Source organism: Vipera ursinii (assembly GCF_947247035.1).
Source record: "Vipera ursinii genome assembly, chromosome: 3".
Taxonomy (NCBI): Eukaryota; Metazoa; Chordata; class Lepidosauria; order Squamata; family Viperidae; genus Vipera; species Vipera ursinii.
This window is the reverse complement of record NC_139516.1, coordinates 123,444,940-123,462,999: the sequence shown is the minus strand read 5'-3', so window position 1 is coordinate 123,462,999 and position 18,060 is coordinate 123,444,940. Positions and strand designations below refer to the sequence as shown.

The 18,060-nt window shown below is 42.2% G+C and overlaps 1 protein-coding gene across 1 annotated transcript in view; it reads left to right on the top strand.

Annotated features, from left to right (window-relative positions):
* The window catches only part of ADCY2 (adenylate cyclase 2), a gene marked incomplete at its 5' end in the record, with an annotated part of 171,371 nt that overhangs the window by 59,216 nt on the left and 94,095 nt on the right, over positions 1 to 18,060 (top strand). Inside the window, one exon of the mRNA XM_083360624.1 lies at positions 13,769 to 13,918. Coding sequence (XP_083216750.1) covers positions 13,769 to 13,918 — 150 coding nt within the window. The remainder of the gene's footprint in view (positions 1 to 13,768; positions 13,919 to 18,060) is intronic.

The following is an 18,060-nucleotide window of genomic DNA, read 5'->3' as shown; positions in this document are numbered from 1 at the left end:
CATATCATGCATGTATACAGGTACTCTAAAAGCAAGCTCTTTTCTCTGTGATGCTGTTGGAGAACCACAAAATATTAGAAGAGGATTAATGAACAAAAACATCTAACCTAGAAAAAAGTGTCCATAAAAGCAATTTTGGAGTTAAGTATGAAGTGGATAAAAGTGTTTCTGGAGCACTGAGTGAAGAAGACGTTCCATTTGCCTGAATAGCATGTTCCTTAGTATTTGTGACTTGTGGAATTAGATTTTCTTACTACATCTAGTTGAGGATGAGAACAAATCAGATTGTCTTTCCCTTGATAGTAAAAGTCAGTATGTAAACAAAATAGCATTAAAGCAACAGTCAATTTGGATAGCAAACTAATGAAAGGGGTTTGGAAGTAGGAGGGAAATTAATGTTCAGTGTCACGGCAAGTGCAGTCCTACCATAGAGTCAATTAATTTAGAGATGTACAGAAGAAAGCTGTTGCTTGGAGCACTTTAGTTTGTGCTGAAATATATCTGTGTTTCAAAGATGTGTGATATTGAGGCATCTATATAATCAAGATAGAGTAAAGCACCACTTTCCAAAGAAGTTAAATTTTTCTTTATCTAATTTAGCATGAGTTCACTTTTTTAAAAGACTAAGTATCTGTTTTCCCTTAAACACTCCAGTAAACTATTCAATTTTTGTGCATTTGTTACTTTCCAGACAAAGTGATTAAAAAAGATAATTTGCCAAAGCAAAACCAATAAATATTGTTAAATGGCCATGTTTTTTTATTTAAGAAATTTATAAGGGGAAAACGTTGTGTGCTTAACTTTATTTTTCTGTCAAATGAGGACCTGTGTATCAGCTCTGTCCTCAATCTCTGAGACAGTATTGTTCTTTAGTGAACGTAATATGAAAATAGCACAGCAAACTGGTAGGTTGGGGGAAGTTTTCCATATGTTGTTATCATTGCATTGATTGTGGAAAGTTCAAGTCAATGAGCAAACAAAGGTCTCACAATATTCATGCTTTAATTTACAGTGTTCTTTTTAAAAGGAAACTCATAGTCCTCCTTCTGTTTTTAAAAGGCCTAATTTTAATCATCACTAAATGCACTATCTATAAGTCATTATCATATGAAGCAAAATATATTCAGGAATCCTTCACTCAAAGCATTCACTTTTTTAGACTGAATAATTTTAAGTGTTTCTGAATGAACTGGTGTGGGCATAATATCATGTTCACACAATATATATGATGGGGAACATGCTTATACCTTCTCCCACACAAATAATGCACCATTTGTAAAGGGTTTTTTCCCAAAAAAATAATTTTCTTTTAAAATGGCAGAGTAATCTTAGGTTAGTATAGAGATTAAGGTAGCTAACCTTAACAGAAAATTGCAAGAACTGCAAGAACTAGGCAGAGAGGTCTAAAACATTCTTTACATCTTGGGAAGTATGATAACATTTAGAAATATCTCGTGTAAACACCTCCTTGATTCATATAAGAAGGAGGGGAGGAATAACATAATCATCAGACTTGGAAAAATTCTACCATAGCTAATCTCAATAAAGTATTGCTTTAGTCACCCTGTGTTGATTTTGTGCTTTAGTGTATCTATGAGGCTGTCACTAGCTGAGAACATAATAATAGAAGACAGATTGATGTTGTTTTTCTTTTCTAATCTTCTGGGGGGTGGGGGTGGGGAGAGCAGATCTTCTTAAATTCAAGTCCATTTTCCTTCCATCATTAAATCCAACATATTTATATCAGAATCCATCATATTTACATCAGAATCATGCATGCATATTCTAGGGTCCACAACTAATCATGTGCTGACCTGTGGATGTTGAACAGGCCTGAAGAAAAGAACAGCCCTCTTTGTTTGAGGTAATTTCTATTTTCCATCTAAACACACAGTGATCTAAAAACACACTATTATGTTGACTTCATCATGTCTTGAAACAAAGTAAGATGAAGTTACCCAGAAGAACATACTTCCGAAGGCAAACATTGTCTTTACTGTTGGTAGTTAAAATCAGTAGAGAAAAAAATGAGTTGAATTTAGTACTTCAGGATTGTCCCCAATTATTTACTTCTCATTTGCTGTTTGTTAATTATAGTAAATAATCGCTATTCATTAATTTTATATTATATTATGGAATATTAAGATGCTGTATATTTAACATGCAGGAGTGCTTCTTTTATTTATTTATTTATTTATTTATTTGTTCATTTTTATAAACCGCCCTTCTCCCGAGGGACTCGGGGCGGTGTACAGATTAAGATAGGCAACATAATGAAACAGTATTGAAAAACAATAATCAAAACAAAACAAACTGGGACCCCAATTAGAGCTATCAGAGCTATCAGGCCAGGCTGGACTGCTGGAATAGGTAAGTCTTTAAGTCGCGCCGGAAGGTGCGGAGGTCGGGGGCCATCCGGATTTCAGTTGGTAAGCAGTTCCAGAGGGCTGGCGCACCCACTGAGAATGCCCTCCCCCTGGGGGCCACCAGCCAACATTCCTTGAGCGGTGGCACCCTGAGGAGGCCCTCTCTGTGGGAGCGCACAGGGCGGTGGGGTGTTGACATTGGCAGAAGGTGCTCCCGTAGGTAGTCCGGACCCATGCCATGTAGGGCTTTGTATGTCATTGTTAGCACCTTGAACTTCACTCGGAAGGCAACTGGAAGCCAGTGCAGCGCACGGAGGAGAGGTGTGATATGGGAGTATCGGGAGGCTCCCAAAAGTGTCCGTGCCGCTGCACTTTGCACCAGTTGAAGCTTCCGAGTGGATCTCAAGGGCAGCCCCATGTAGAGAGCGTTACAGTAGTCTAGGCGAGAGGTCACAAGTGCATGGGTGACTGTACGTAAGGCATCCAGGTCCAGATAAGGCCGTAGTTGGTGCACCAGCCGAACCCGGGAGAAGGCCCCCTTGGTCACAGCTCCTATGTGATCTTCCAGGGAGAGCTGTGAGTCTAGGAGGACACCCAGGTTGCGGGCCCTATCAACAGGGGGTAGTAACTCATCCCCGATGTTAAGGGATGGGATGCTCTGAGTATCCTGGCTTGCCGGTACGTACAGCCATTCAGTCTTGTCTGGGTTCAGTTGAAGCCTGTTCCTCCCCATCCATTCCCGGACCGCTTTCAGGCAGCGGGACATCACGTCGAGGGCATCACTGATGTTGTTTGGAGTTGAGATGAAAAGCTGGGTGTCATCAGCATACTGATGGTACCCTACTCCAAAGCTGCGAATGATCTCACCCAGCGGTTTCATGTAGATGTTGAACAGGAGAGGCGAGAGGACCGACCCCTGAGGGACTCCGCAAACGAGAGGCCTCGGGGTCGACCTCTGTCCCCCTGCCAGCACCGACTGCGAGCGACCCTGGAGAAAGGAGGAGAACCAACGCAGAACCGTGCCTCCCACTCCCAGTCCCCTGAGGCGTCGCAGCAAGATACCATGGTCGATGGTATCGAAAGCCGCCGAAAGGTCTAATAAGACTAGGACAGAGGAATGGCCCCTGTCCCGGGCTCTCCAGAGATCATTCATCAGAGCGACCAATGCCGTCTCCGTGCTGTAGCCTGGCCTGAAGCCCGATTGGTACGGGTCTAGATAAACCGCTTCATCCAGGAACTGAGGAAGTTGGTGCGCCACCACGCTCTCAACAACCTTCGCAAGGAAGCGAAGATTAGAGACTGGACGAAAGTTATTCAATGAGGATGGGTCCAAGGTGGGCTTCTTGTGGGCTTCTTGAGGAGAGGTCTCACCACCGCCTCCTTCAAGGCAGTGGGGAAGTGACCCTCACTCAGAGAAGCAGAGATGACCGCCAGGAACCAGCCTTGTGTCCCCTCTCGAGCCGCATAAGCCAGCCAGGAAGGGCACGGGTCCAGTAAGCATGTGGAGGAGCTCAACCTCCTCATAATCCTGTCCACTTCCTTAGGAGTCACAGGATCAAATTCCTCCCAGATGACGTCGACAAGACTGTCCATGTCTTGTTCTTCCAACTCAGCCCAGTTGGAGTCCAGGCCGGTTCGAATCCGAGCAATTTTATCCAGCAGATATTGACCGAATTCCTTGGCTCGACCCTGCAAGGGTTCCTCCCTCACCTCTTGGTTCAGTAGGGAGCGAGTCACCCTGAACAAGGCAGCCGGGCGATTATCTGCGGACGCGATGAGGGTGGAAAAGTAGTTGGATTTTGCCACCCTTATCACAGCGAGATAAGACCTGGTGAGGATTCTTAATCGCAATTAATGTCCATAACCTCAGTCTCAAGGACTAGTTTTTCACATTAATATAAAAAGATATCAATGAATGTGTACACACCTGCTCCTTGTGAAGAAATTATCCTGTGTGACAATCTCTCTCTTTCATACACACCTATCCATAACCACACACACAACCACACACACAGACACACACAAAGAGAGAGGGAGAGAGGATGATTTTTTTCCACAAGTAATCTGTAACAAGAATGTAACTATTTTTTTCTTAGCTTTAATACAAAAACCTCCCAAATCAATTTCTTGTTTAGTCTTCCTTCTCAGCCCCCTGTGTGCCACAAGAGTTCCTTTTAGTCTGTGCTCATTATCCTAATTTAAAATGGATGTGAGTGGTTTGAGTGTTTTGTTTGGCAAAATTGTTTTTTTTCCTTGAGCAAACATCAACATGCATGTTGAGTTAAATGAGCAACAGTTCAGTTCATGCTGTGTGTAGATATGTGCCTAAATGTATTATTTATCTTGCCTCAATCTAGAATTGTGGGAGTGCCAAATTAACCAGAGCAGAGGAGGCAGCTGTTGTGAGATGGTGGGAAAAATACTGCCGCTCTCTTGTAACCGGAGTGTCTACATTGGCCCAGCACTCTTAGTGTGCAGCATACTTTGGAGTGCAGACTTTTCACTGATTAGCTTCAGGCTTGGGATGCTTCTGACTAGGTAGTTCGTAGTGCTGCAAACTAGAAAGCATTTTTTAAGGTTTGTCAAATAGGAGTTGTGGACGATGTGGGGTAGTGAAAGAATAAGGAATAACAAACTCCCTGAGACTGTATAATTTTGTTGCGCGCAAAGCATAACAGCAAGTCTTCTCTGGAACCTCTCCCCCATGCAAAGTATAGGCAGAGTATCACATAATAAAACCATTTTTCATTTATCTGAGTGGAGATGCATATTTGTAGAATACTCATGCATTGAAGAAAAATACATTCACAGAGAAAATCTAGTTCTTTTTTCATGCCTTTGGGACAGGATGAATAAAAGACTCTATTGGTTGAGTAATAATATTGTTTATCGTTTGCTATTGTATTGTTTTAGTTGGGTTTTTTTACGCCACATGTTGTTTTCCTTTATGTTTTCATTTGTAATTTATGATTTCTTTTATGTCACCCAGAGTCATGTTTGACTTGTGCAGCTATTTAAATCCTACCAATCAGTCAATTAATAATAATAATAATAATAATAATAATAATAATAATAATAATAATAATAATGCATACAAAGTCAAAATTGAGAAGACAGCAACAGACAGTAAGTGCTGCCTATGCAAAGAAGCTGAAGAAACAGTGGACCACCTGGTACGCTGCTGCAAGAAGATCGCACAGACTGACTACAAGCAGTGGCATGACAAAGTAGCAACAATGGTGCATTGGAAGATCTGCAAGAAATATCATTTGCCTGTAAGCAAGAACTGGTGGCATCATAAAATAGAGAAAGTCATAAAAAATGATAAAGTTAAACTGCTCTGGGTCTTCAGAATTCAAACAGACAAGCACCTGCAACATAACATCCCGGACTTAACAATTGTCAATAAAAAAGACAAAAAAGTCTGGATAGTGGACGTTGCAGTGCCTGGAGCACGGGTCGGCAACCCGCGGCTCCGGAGCCGCATGCGGCTCTTTGAGCCGTCTCTTGCGGCTCCCAGCCGCCTGGTGCGTGCGCACCTCTTCGAACGGGCAGTGGTGCACGCGCACCTCTCCAAATGGAGAGTGGCACCGCCCGTTTGGAGAGGTGCGCGCGCACCTCCCCGAATGGGTGGAGGTGCGCGCGCACCTCCCCAAACCTTTGGAGAGGTGCGCGTGTACCTCCGTGCGAAGGGGCAGCGGCGCCGCTCTTTGAGGAAGCTGCCGCGGCCCGTCTGCGAAGCTGCTGAAAGCGGTAGCTTTGCAGACGGGCCGCGGCAGCTTCCTCAAAGAGCGGCGCCCCTGCCCATTCTGAGAGGTGCGCGCGCACCTCTCCGAACGATGGGAGGTGCGCGCGTACCTCCGTGCGAAGGGGCAGCGGCGCCGCTCTTTGAGGAAGCTGCCACGGCCCGTCTGCGAAGCTGCCAAAAGCGGCAGCTTTGCAGACGGGCCGCGGCAGCTTCCTCAAAGAGCGGCGCCCCTGCCCATTCTGAGAGGTGCGCGCGCACCTCTCCGAACGACCGGAGGTACGCGCGCACCTCCCCAAACCTTTGGGGAGGTGCGCGCGTACCTCCGCGCGAACGGGCAGCGGTGCCGCTCTTTGAGGAAGCTGCCGTGGCCCGTCTGCGAAGCTGCCGCTTTCGGCAGCTTTGCAGACGGGCCGCAGCAGCTTCCTCAAAGAGCGGCGCCGCTGCCCCTTCGCGCGGAGATACACGCGCACCTCTCCAAAGGTTTGGGGAGGTGCACGCGCACCTCTCGGAATGGGCAGGGGCGCCGCTCTTTGAGGAGGCTGCCGCGGCCCGTCTGCAAAGCTGCCGAAAGCGGCAGCTTTGCTGACGGGCCGTCGCTGTCGGGCAACCGGGAACCGGTTCCATCTCACTTTTTAAAAAAATGGCAGCCGCGTGTGTCCGCACATGCGCAAAAAACCGTTTTGCGCATTTTTGCGCATGCGTGTGCATGGACACACGCATGCGGCTCCCACTTTTTTTAATTTGTGATGGAACCGGTTCCCAGTGGCTCTTTTCCTTTTTTAGGTTGCCGACCCCTGGCCTGGAGAGAGCAGAATAGACGAGAAAGAACTGGAGAAGATAACAAAATACAAAGACCTATAAATACTGTACTTTATCAAATGCCTTACGGAAGTCCAAGTAAATTACATCCACAGCATTCCTCTGGTCCACTAATTTTGTCACTTGGTCAAAGAATGCAATAAGATTTGTCTGGCATGATCTGTTTTTGACAAACCCATGTTGGCCTTTAGTAATGACTTTCTTTTTTCCTCTAGGTGTTTGCTGATTCGTTGCTTGATTATCTTTTTCAGAATCTTCCCAGTTATTGAGGTCAGGCTGATACTGTAGGTCTGTAGTTTCCTGGATCTATTTTTTCCCCTTTTTTGAAGATGGGAACTATATCAGCTCTTTTCCAGTCGTCTGGTAGTTCCCTAGTGCTCCAGGATCTTTGAAAAAATATAGTTCAGTGGTTCTGAGATCACATCTGCCAGTTCCTTGAGAACCTTGGGGTGTAATCCATCTGGTCCTGGTCATTTGAACGCATCTAGGCTGGACAGGTGCTCACTTAGTATTTTCTTGCCTTTCTTAACTTGTGTTTCTATTCTATTTTTTATGGCACTGTTTTTAATAGGTTGGACTGTTTTGTCCCTTTGTGTAAAGACAGATGCAAAAAACAAGTTAAATAGTTCTGCTTTCTCCCTGTTGCTTGTCACCTTCTTGCCACTTTCCCCTAGTAATGGACCAATCATTTCCTTCACTTTTTTCTTGTTTTTTACATGTTGAAAGAAGCTTTTTTTTGTTATTTTTGACTTTGGTCACAAGCCTTAGTTCATTTTGAGCCTTAGGTTTCCTCAAATGTCTTGGAGAAAAGCATTTTGCCTAAAACATTTGTCCACTATTTCTCCCCTAGTTTTAAATATAGTCAGGGGCTGCAGGCACATGTTTCCTCTTTTTTAAAAGAAATGTCTGTATTTGTGTATGCCTGTATCAGTTGTGGTATTATTCTGTGCAGAATTTAAAGTTTCCTGAACAGGCTTTTGCCTTATCCAAGGCGTCAGGAGAATGTAATGAAAATAAACTAATATGATTCCCTAAAGGCAATAGAATAGTCTCCAGGGTACAAAACGGCAAGATGTATGTGTGCGTGTGCGCATGCACGTGGCTGGGCTGACTATCATGTTTTATTGCTTTTTCCTTCCTAATTGAAATGTAGCATCTCAAATGCTAAATTTAGAAATTTGTCATGTGAGAGGAAAGGAACAACAGACACATTATACACATACATTCCTATAAAGAATTGGGATGGGGAACATTAAAATATGATCCCACCTATCCGGGCTAAAATATTCAAATCTGCTATAGCATTTTAAGATTGCACAATTCCATGACTAGCACGAGGCAGATTAACAAGCCCTCTTATTCTTAGATGTACAAAGATGTCTGTTTTGGATACAGAATCTAAAACTTAAAACTTCAAAAGAAGGCTCTGAGGCAGAGGAAATCTGAAGAATATTTGCCGAGAAACAGATCCTGTTATGTCGAATGGAACTTACTCCCAAATACGTTTAGATAGGTTTCCAGCCTAAAAGCTTCAACTAAATGTCATGCTGCTTTGTATTGTGCACCTTATCAGATGACTCACACGGAAATGTATTCAAAAATAAATTTCAGAATGAGTAGCTAAGTGACTTGCTAGATAAATGGGGGGAGGGGGGGACCCTGTGCATTACAGTACCAACAGATGCTTAGCACAATTTCACTCAACCTCATTGCTGAATTTTTTGCTAAAGAAACAATCTTATCTCTTCACCCTAATAAAAGGGGAGTCCTAATCATTCACAGGAATATTATAAGATCCAGCAGTTACAAACCTAACCAGATGGAAGGTTTCTGTATGGCAGTGTCTTAGGAGAATGAAAAGGTATAAGCTACAACTGAAAGACCACCTCCATCAATCTAGCTATCATCTAGCAGTTCTCCCTATGAGTTCAGAGATGCTAGATAATTTTGGGGGTGCTAGATAATTTTATTTCAAGCTATGCAGAAATAGTGTCACTGGGAGATGATATATAGTTTTAATAATTATAATAGTTATTGTTGTTAAATAGCCAGGCTGTTAATTTCTCCACAGTCATTAGAATACTGATTGTGATTTTTCAGTGTTTGATTTTTGCAGTTATTTCAACCTGTAGCATTTTTTACTGTTAATGTTTGTTTTAATTTTTCTGAAGCAATAAGAAGATAGCAAGTATCAGTCAAGTGAGTGACACCTTTTGAGGACACAATGATTTAATTTAAATTTTCAGCCAGTCAGAAAATGTCCTAAAAAGGTAAAATTGTGTGAGCCCAAGGACCAGTTAAAATGGTCAAGAAAGAGTTGAAAGCTACATCCTACAACTGTGTCATTAATCAGCTGACAGCTGCTTTGCAGGGAGATTAAATAAAAAGAGACAGCAAATGAGGATGCTAATAAACCACAAGGAGTGGACTACACAAGACAGCTCATTTGAAGATTTGAATTAAGAGGAAATAGTGAGGCAGATACAGTTTGAGAAATAAAGAAGCTGAAAAATGCTATCAGCATTAAGAAATCATTGGAGGGAAAAAATGAATGAACCTTTATTGTCAAAGTACAACCATGTATACATTGAGATTGGCTGAGCCTCCCTTCGTGCCCCCACCCCCAACTTACAGTGACACAAGCCCTCCATCTTATTACACCATGTGAGCTAATTGCACAATACACCGGCCTTACAAGTCAATCATGCATAAAGTTTATAAAATTATATCCCGTTCAAAAGCCTAACAGCCCATGGATAAAAGCTGTTCTTCAGCCTGTCGGTATGGCTGGCTATACTCCTATATCTCCTATCCGATGGTAGGAGAGTAAAGAGATAGCGTCCAGGGTGTGAGTCATCCCTGAGAATTTTCCTCACTCTTCCAAGGCAGCGAGCCCTGGCAATGTCATCCAGTGGTGTCAAGGGACAGCCCACAATGTCTTGTGCTGTGCTCACCACCCTCTGTAATGCTTTCCTATCCATGGCTGTCAGACCAGCATACCAAACCACAATACCGTAAAAGAGGGTCATTAGCCATTGTTCTACCCTGTTCTTCCACAAGACCCTGAGAAAGTGAAGTCTCTCTTGGGCCTTTCTGGCCACCTGGGTTGTATTAACTTTCCAGGTAAGATCTTCGCAGAGGTAGACTCCCAGAAATTTAAATGAGGAAACTCTCTCCACACAGTCCTCCCCGATGTAAAGTGGGGCAGGTTCCTCCTTTTTCCTCTGGAAGTCTAGCACCATCTCTTTCGTCTTGCCAATGTTCAGGTGCAAGTTGTTGTTACAACACCATATGGATAGTTTTTGTACCTCCGCCTTGTATGCTGTCTCATCCCCACCTGTAATAAGACCCACCATGGTAGTATCATCTGCGAACTTAATTATCGCAGTAGATGGGTTCGATGATACACAGTCATATGTGTACAAAGAGTACAGATAGGGGCTAAGCACACAGCCCTGTGGCGAGCCGGTGCAAAGCTTCAGGGGGGTGGACAAAGCAGACCCGACCCTCACTGTTTGTAACTGGTCCCTGAGAAAGTGTTGAATCCAATCGCAGATGGAGGGGGGAAATTTCAAGTCAGTCAGCTTCTCGATGAGAGTGCTCAGCAAAATGGTGTTGAAAGCTGAGCTATAATCAACAAAAATCATCCTGACATAGCTTCCAGGTTTCTCAAGATGACTTGCTACAGAGTGCAAAGCAGTAGCTATGGCATCGTCTGTCAGCCTGTTCCCCCTGTAGGCAAATTGATGTTTATCAAAATCCAGTGGGAGGCATGTCCTGAGATGTTGGAGAACCAATCTTTCGAAGCATTTCATGACTACAGATGTTAATGCAATAGGTCTGTAGTCGTTCAGGCACTCAACTGCGGTTTTCTTGGGGACTGGGACAATGGTAGCTGCTTTCAAGCACGATGGTACACATGCCATTTGCAAGGAGATGTTAAAAATCCTTGTCAGGCCCCCTGCTAATTGGTCGGCACAGTTCTTAACCACTATTCCCAGCACCCCATCTGGGCCTGCGGCTTTGCTGGGATTCACAGCCTTCAATACAGTTCTCACTTGGTCTTCAGATAGGGTGAGTTGCTGAAAATCAGAAGGCCGGCCAGCAGAGGCTACGGGGTCTGGTCTTTTTACCTCGTAGTGAGCGAAGAAGATATTCAGCTCCTCAGCCAACGAGGCATCGGTGTTAACCATGCTCCTCGTGCTGCCCTTGTGGTTGGTTAAGTGCTGCAGTCCCTGCCACACTTGCCTCGGATTGTTGTCTGCTAGGTAGTTCTCCACCTTGTGTTTGTATTGTTGTTTCTCCATCCTAATGCCTCTTCTGAGATTTGCCCTGGCCTCTCTGTATGTGTCCCTGTCCCCTGCCTTAAAGGCAGAATCCCGGGCTCTCAGGAGTGTTCATATCTCTTCAGTCATCCAGGGTTTGCAGTTCCCATAAACCAGGGGTGTCAAACCCAATTTCATTGAGGGCCGCATCAGCATTGCGGTTGCGCTCAGGGGGCCGGGTGGGTATGGCCAGGGTGGGTGTGGCTAGAGTGCGTATGGCCTACTGGGTGGGCGTGGCCAGCTCTACATCGTTCGCATCAAGGGTGCCTATGGGGGCCTGGGCAAGAGTGGGACAGATCTGAGGGTCTCTGGCAGAAGGAGGGTCTCTGGGCCAGGGCCAAGGCAGTGGGGCCCCTTCCCTCACTGTTTCCAGGATGGCTTCGCGGGCCGCATGAAACCACTTCGCGGGCCGCATCCGGCCCCCGGGCCTTGTGTTTGACATGTCTGCCATAAACTCTAATGCACTTTTCTGTTGTTACACTATCAGTGCATGTTCTAATATAAGAGAGTATGGCATCTGTGTATGCATTCAGGTCTTGATCTTCGAATACACTCCAGTCAGTGGTTTCAAAGCAGTCCTGCAACTGACTAAGAGCACCCACTGGCCAGGTTTTGACCCTTTTCGTGACTGCCTGAGTTCTTTTCCTGAGAGGGACATACTTTGGGCACAATAGGAGTGAAAGATGGTCAGATGAATTCCTGTAAGCTGATTTAATGCTGAAGAATCAGTAGAAACCTCTGATATATAGGTCATGAGATGAGAAAGAGATTTCTGAAACCTGTATTCTGTGAGGTAGAAAAGTCATCTTTGCCATATTCAGGGCAGGTGAGACAGATGAATCCAGTTTTTATTTTGGACATCAAATTCGGTGGCAAATTTCCTAGATTATCAAGGAAGTCAGTTATTCTCAAGGGGGTCAGTCCTAACCCTAATCATTAGTAGATTGTGAGAATGCTATGGACCTAATTAAAAAAAACAGTTTTATGTAGTGATTAAGGCTGTGGACACTGTGAGTTCTAGTTCCACCTTAGGCATAAAGCCAGCTGGATGATATTGAGCCAGTTACTTTTTCTTAGCCCTAGGAAGGGGGCAATGGCAAACCACTTCTGAAAAACTTTGCCAAGAAATCTACAGAGAATTTTCCCTGCAGGATCTGAGAATTGGACATGTTTGAACAGAAAAGGAATGGACATAATATATCTTGACTTGAAGATGTTCCCTTTAATATTTTGATTAGCCAGCTAGTTAAATAGGTGCTGCATGTCAAGTCAATTAGGTAGATCTATAGTTGGCTAGAAACTGCGCTCAAAATAAATGTTCGTCAACAATTCCCCATCATATGGGAGTAAGATATCTAATGGGATATTCAGTCCCATGATCTTACAATTTTCTTTAATTGGAAACAATTATAAATGACAGTTGACATAAAATTCCTGCTGGTTGTTACCTTTTGCTTATTCTGAATTACACTGTTAATTTCAATATATTGCTAATGCAGTATTTGTTCAAATTTTAAAAAAGTAAAATGTTACTGTAAGTTATCTTACAGTATTTGTTTTTCTTCCATTATCACGAAGTCCAATATCAAATATAAGGGAATCTAACAAAGACTATTCCAATATGTTTTTTCCAGCACTATATCTATGGTTACGATCATGATTTGTGGCTAGTCTATTCAAGCCACCATTGCTTTATGGGACTGTGAAAATGGCTGATAATTATCACCATGATTTCATATTGTCCAGACATCATCATTCTTTTACAAGATGGCTTTCTGCATTTTATTAGTTTGTTAAATTAATTTGCCTCCCATCTCGCTATGGGGTTACTCTGGGCAGCTTACAACAGTAAAATGGGGGGAAATGATTAAAATGTAAAAATAGTAAAGGAATAAAACAATAAAAATAATTAATGGAAGTTCAATAAAATGAAATTAAAAAGATGAGTGGAGAGGGAGCAGGAAGCGCAGGGGGAAGGTGGGATAGCTTTTCAGTCCAGCAGGCATCTCCAGGTCAACTTCCAGAGCCAGGTCTTCAGGATCTTGCAGAAGGATAGGAGGGTGAGGACAAGCCTCGCCTTGGGGGGGGGGGGCAGGATGTTCCAGAGGGCCAGCGCTTCAGCAGAGAAGGCTCTTCTGGATTCCTGGATATTCCTCAATGTTATCTTCTGGAATGTTCTTTTGGTATCGTTAATGGGAGAAGATGGAAACAATTTCTAGAAGTACCTCAATAATTCTTAGAGATACAATTTGTTTAATAAGTATAGTTTGTTATCCAAATAAATCATCAGAGGGAGGCTTTGACTTTGGGGTGAGGTAAATTATTCCCCAGATACAAATGTGATATTCCTAATATTCACACTTGAAAATGCAAAATACAGTTTTGCAAACCTAACGGAGAGGAAGTAGGGCCCAGTAAAGTCTATCACAGTGAATTTGAAACAGGACCTAAAGGTAAAACAGACTGGTAATGATAACTGAGTGAGAGTTTGATCTGTCTTGTACTGGTAGATTCTGGCAAACGTCATCATTTTTATCTGCGGGAATCTGGCTGGAGCCTATCACAAACAATTGATGGAACTTGCTCTACAGCAGACATATCAGGATACCTGTAATTGCATCAAATCACGCATCAAGCTGGAGTTTGAAAAGCGGCAGCAGGTAAAGGCATTATTTACTGTTTTGTTTCCTACAATCATTTACATATATCGTTTTGTTAGATGTACTAAAGTTGCTATTGACCAGGAAGGGGGAAGGAGGAACTCTGAAAATCAATGTAAGAGTTTTGTTTGTTCCAATTTTCACCCAAGAATAGAAAAGGTGGAAATTCTATTATTTTTAAGCTTTTGTCCTCTCTTTAGTTTGGCTCATAATGGAGGAAAGTGGAAGATAAAAGGTACGGTATATTAGACTCTCGACATCAAAGTTCTTCTTTTGATATGGTCCATTGCTTTGAAACTTGAAGGAACATTCTTAAGGCTGAAAAGAAATACTGTGGAAATTTGTGAAGCATTTTCAAAACTAATGTGTATATATTTTTAATAAATGAGCCAGCTCTTTCAACAATAGGATCTTATGATATAAAGAAATGCTGGAAGAATATAATAAGATTATCTACTTTTTGTTCCACAAAAAAAAATGGAAGCTTTTATTCGGATAAATCAAAGGCAATATAGACAATGTTGCTGCTACTGCTACTGCCTCTACTATTATTATTACCCTAATAATAACCATAGTCTATAGGCAATTCAAATTCTTCTCCAATTAAGGCTCTATATAAAGAATCTGAAAGAGGCTGTTGGCAGACTGTCAAAAGCTTTTGTATAGAGGTTTTTGGCTATACCTCAATCTGTCTGTGTTGGTTTCTTTATTTTATTCTGCCTTGCCTCATCACTGTTGTTTGTTACCATTTTGTTAATCTCTTTTACCTATATTTTGCTTCTAACAGGGAAAATATCAAATTCCTTCTTTCCTCAGTTTATTACTCATGAAGAAAGAAGTGTCCTATCTATCAAAGGGACAAAATTTGTCAAAAGAAGTTATATTAAACAAGTGAGGCAATACTTTGCAACTTCCATAGAGGAATCTAAAACCCAAAAGCAGCCACTAGATATCTTATTCATTTATTCCTATAATTGAAGGGATTCAACAAACAGTCTCCATATATTTTTCAAACATGATGGCTAAAAATTTCACAGTATTCTTTTACATAGGTAGGTGAGATTTATAGGACTCTGAATTTTGTAACCTATAACACAATTTTCTTTGTCTGCACTTCTTAATTACAGCATATTCACAGCTGTGATGGTATAACATTTATAAGGGTGTATAAAGAAGGGACAGGGTAGCTCAGTGGGTTAAGACGCTGAGCTTGTCGATCAGAAGGTCAGCAGTTTGGCGGGTCAAATCCCGAGTGCCGCGTAACAGAGTGAGCGCCTGTTACTCGTCCCAACTTCTGCCAACCTAGCAGTTCGAAAGCACGTAAAAATGCAAGTAGAAAAATAGGGACCACTACTGTGGGAAGGTAACAGCGTTCTGTGCGCCTTTGGCATCTAGTCATGCCAGCCACATGACCACGGAGATGTCATCGGACAAGCACTGGCTCTTCAGCTTTGAAACGGAGATGAGCACCGGCCGCTAGAGTCAGAAATGACTAGCACGCATGTGTGGGGGAACCTTTACCTTTACCTTTATGAATATGATACACATTTGGTGAAATCTGTGCATGCTTACTTGGAAGAAACATTAAACATAGTGAAACATATATGGATAAGCATGCACCTACCATATATCATTATTCTTTACCCAATCTATTGTATTGTGAGCATGTTTCTGGCATCATTTTAATCAGTAAAGAGGAATGAATGAATGAATGAATGAATGAATGAATGAATGAGAACTGTAAATTAGATAATGCAGAAGCCTGGAATATGACCTAATTATTCTAATTATTCATTAAAATCTTTCTATACTTCAAATTCTTGTTTACAAATAATCTTGGATTAGACATCCCTTAGAGATGCTTCAGTGAATCTAAGACTTCCTCAGTCTTTTAGAATCTACCAGCAATATCCCACTTGTTGGGTCTCCTTTAGCTTAGCTGAAATTGGGTGTCTGTAGTGGTCCAGATGTTGTTGGACTGTAACTTGCATTGTTTCTGATGAGGCCAGGGTGTAGGCCAGGGTAGGTGAAAGTTGGCAGCCAACCACATTTGATGACCATCACTTTTACATTTTCTGTTCCAGATAGCGCAACACTACACAATGCATAGAACAGTAGCAAGTTCTGTGTTGTAAATTAGATAACTATATAGGCAGCCTGAGATACTAGGGCCTGATATAGCCCCCACTCTTTTTTCCCCCCTGGGAATCCTCTGGAATCACTTCCAACTACAGTAACCAAAAATAGTTTCTTACGATTTGAAGTGGGAAACAACCAGAAAACAAAGTATATGCTCTAAAAGAGGTTGAATATAATTTATAAAATAAAGGCAACATCTTTTTTAAAAAAGAAAAAATTAGGAAATCTTAATTTCACCTATATTATCATCCATTCATTTGGCCCACAAAATGTGAAGTAATAGGCCCCAATTATCCAAAAATTATCAATTTCTATTATAAATAAAAGCAAAATAGGAACTGAGCATGGAAGAATGCTGTTAGTTTTCCCTTATCTTCATAGATGCTCCCTTTCTTTTGATGTATTGCTAGAATGTAAAATGTATTGGATTTTGTGAATCTTATTTTGTTTGTTACTTCTTTGATAGCTATCTACTAAATGCACAACTCTGTCTTATACATGAGTAATATATGCACACAGAAATTCGCACATTTAGCTTTTTTAGCTTACATATTCCCACTCCCTATAAAATTGTTTGCCCCACTGTTTAAACTCTCGCAGAGAATAAGGCAAGGCAATTGCAAAGCTTTCAGGCCTCGTTTTGACAGTGACAAGCAGTTAGCATAATTACCCTTGTTCATCTCAGGTATTTTGCATTGTGTGACTTATAAGATGTTTTGAAAGATTCTTCCAGGAGGCGGTGTTTGGTATCTGAGATAGCTCACTGAATGTCATTTTCATGCAGCATGCAGGATCCTAATAATAATGTGCTTAGAAACAGGACTCAAAAGCTGTGACAGGTTTAAATGAACAAGGTAACTGAGTGGGATTCTACATGTGTAACTGAATCAATGCCCTTCTTAAAAAACTAGAATGAAAAGTGTTGTTTTCTCTACAAAAATGACGTCAGAAGGAAAGAACTTTATTCCAAATAAACTGGAATATGTAGATTTTTAAAAAGGAAAAAAAAGTGGGGGGGGGGAAACTGCTATAAATAAAACCCCAAAACTTTTTTGTATCATGTATGTGTTCACTTTATGAATGAGAAATTCAGAAACATAGAATTTTAAAAAAAATTAGGGGCTTACTGTCTAAACTGTAAAGGGGAAAGTTAATGTAGGGGAAAAAGAGAACATTGGAGTAGGAGCAGACAAATAACCTTGTACTTGGGGTGAATTTCAGAGCTGACAAGGGACAAAGTGGTAATCCAGAGGCGTCACTGGAAGGCATTGATTATAAAGGGGGAGGAGAGAGAGCTTAATCTCAAAGAGAATTTATTTATTTTTATTTTAATTCCATTTACAGTATATCCCACCCTTCTCCGAAGACTCAGGGCGGCTTACAAGCTTAGCAGTAGCCTTCATTCTATGTATATGCCTGCTTATTAGGGCTTTCACACACACACACCCAAGCGGCATTATTACAAAGTCAGCTTAATTGCCCCCAACAATCTGGGTCCTCATTTTACCTACCTCGGAAGGATGGAAGGCTGAGTCAACCTTGAGCCTGGTGGGATGCGAACCTGCACTAATTGCAGGCAGCTGGTGTTACTTAAGGAGGCATTAGCCCACTGCTCCACCAAGGCTCCTATATACAAATGTGTGTGTGTTTATAACTATATACACACACATATATATATAGTGGTGGTGCAGTGGTAGCAGAGTGGTTAGAATGCAGTACTGCAGGCTACTTCTGCTGATTGTTGGCTGCCAGCAGTTTGGTAGTTTGATTTTCACTGGCTCAAAGTTGACTCAGCCTTCCATCCTTCCGAATTTGGTAAAATGAGGACCCTGGTTATTGGGAGGCAACATGCTGAGAGGGGGCTGTAAAGCAATATAAAGTGGTATATATATACAGTCAGTAAAAACAAGACCAGGAGCTGACTGTGGCTCAGACCATGAGCTTCTCGTTGCAAAGTTTAGGCTTAAACTGAAGAAAGTAGGGAAAAGCACTAGGCCACTCGG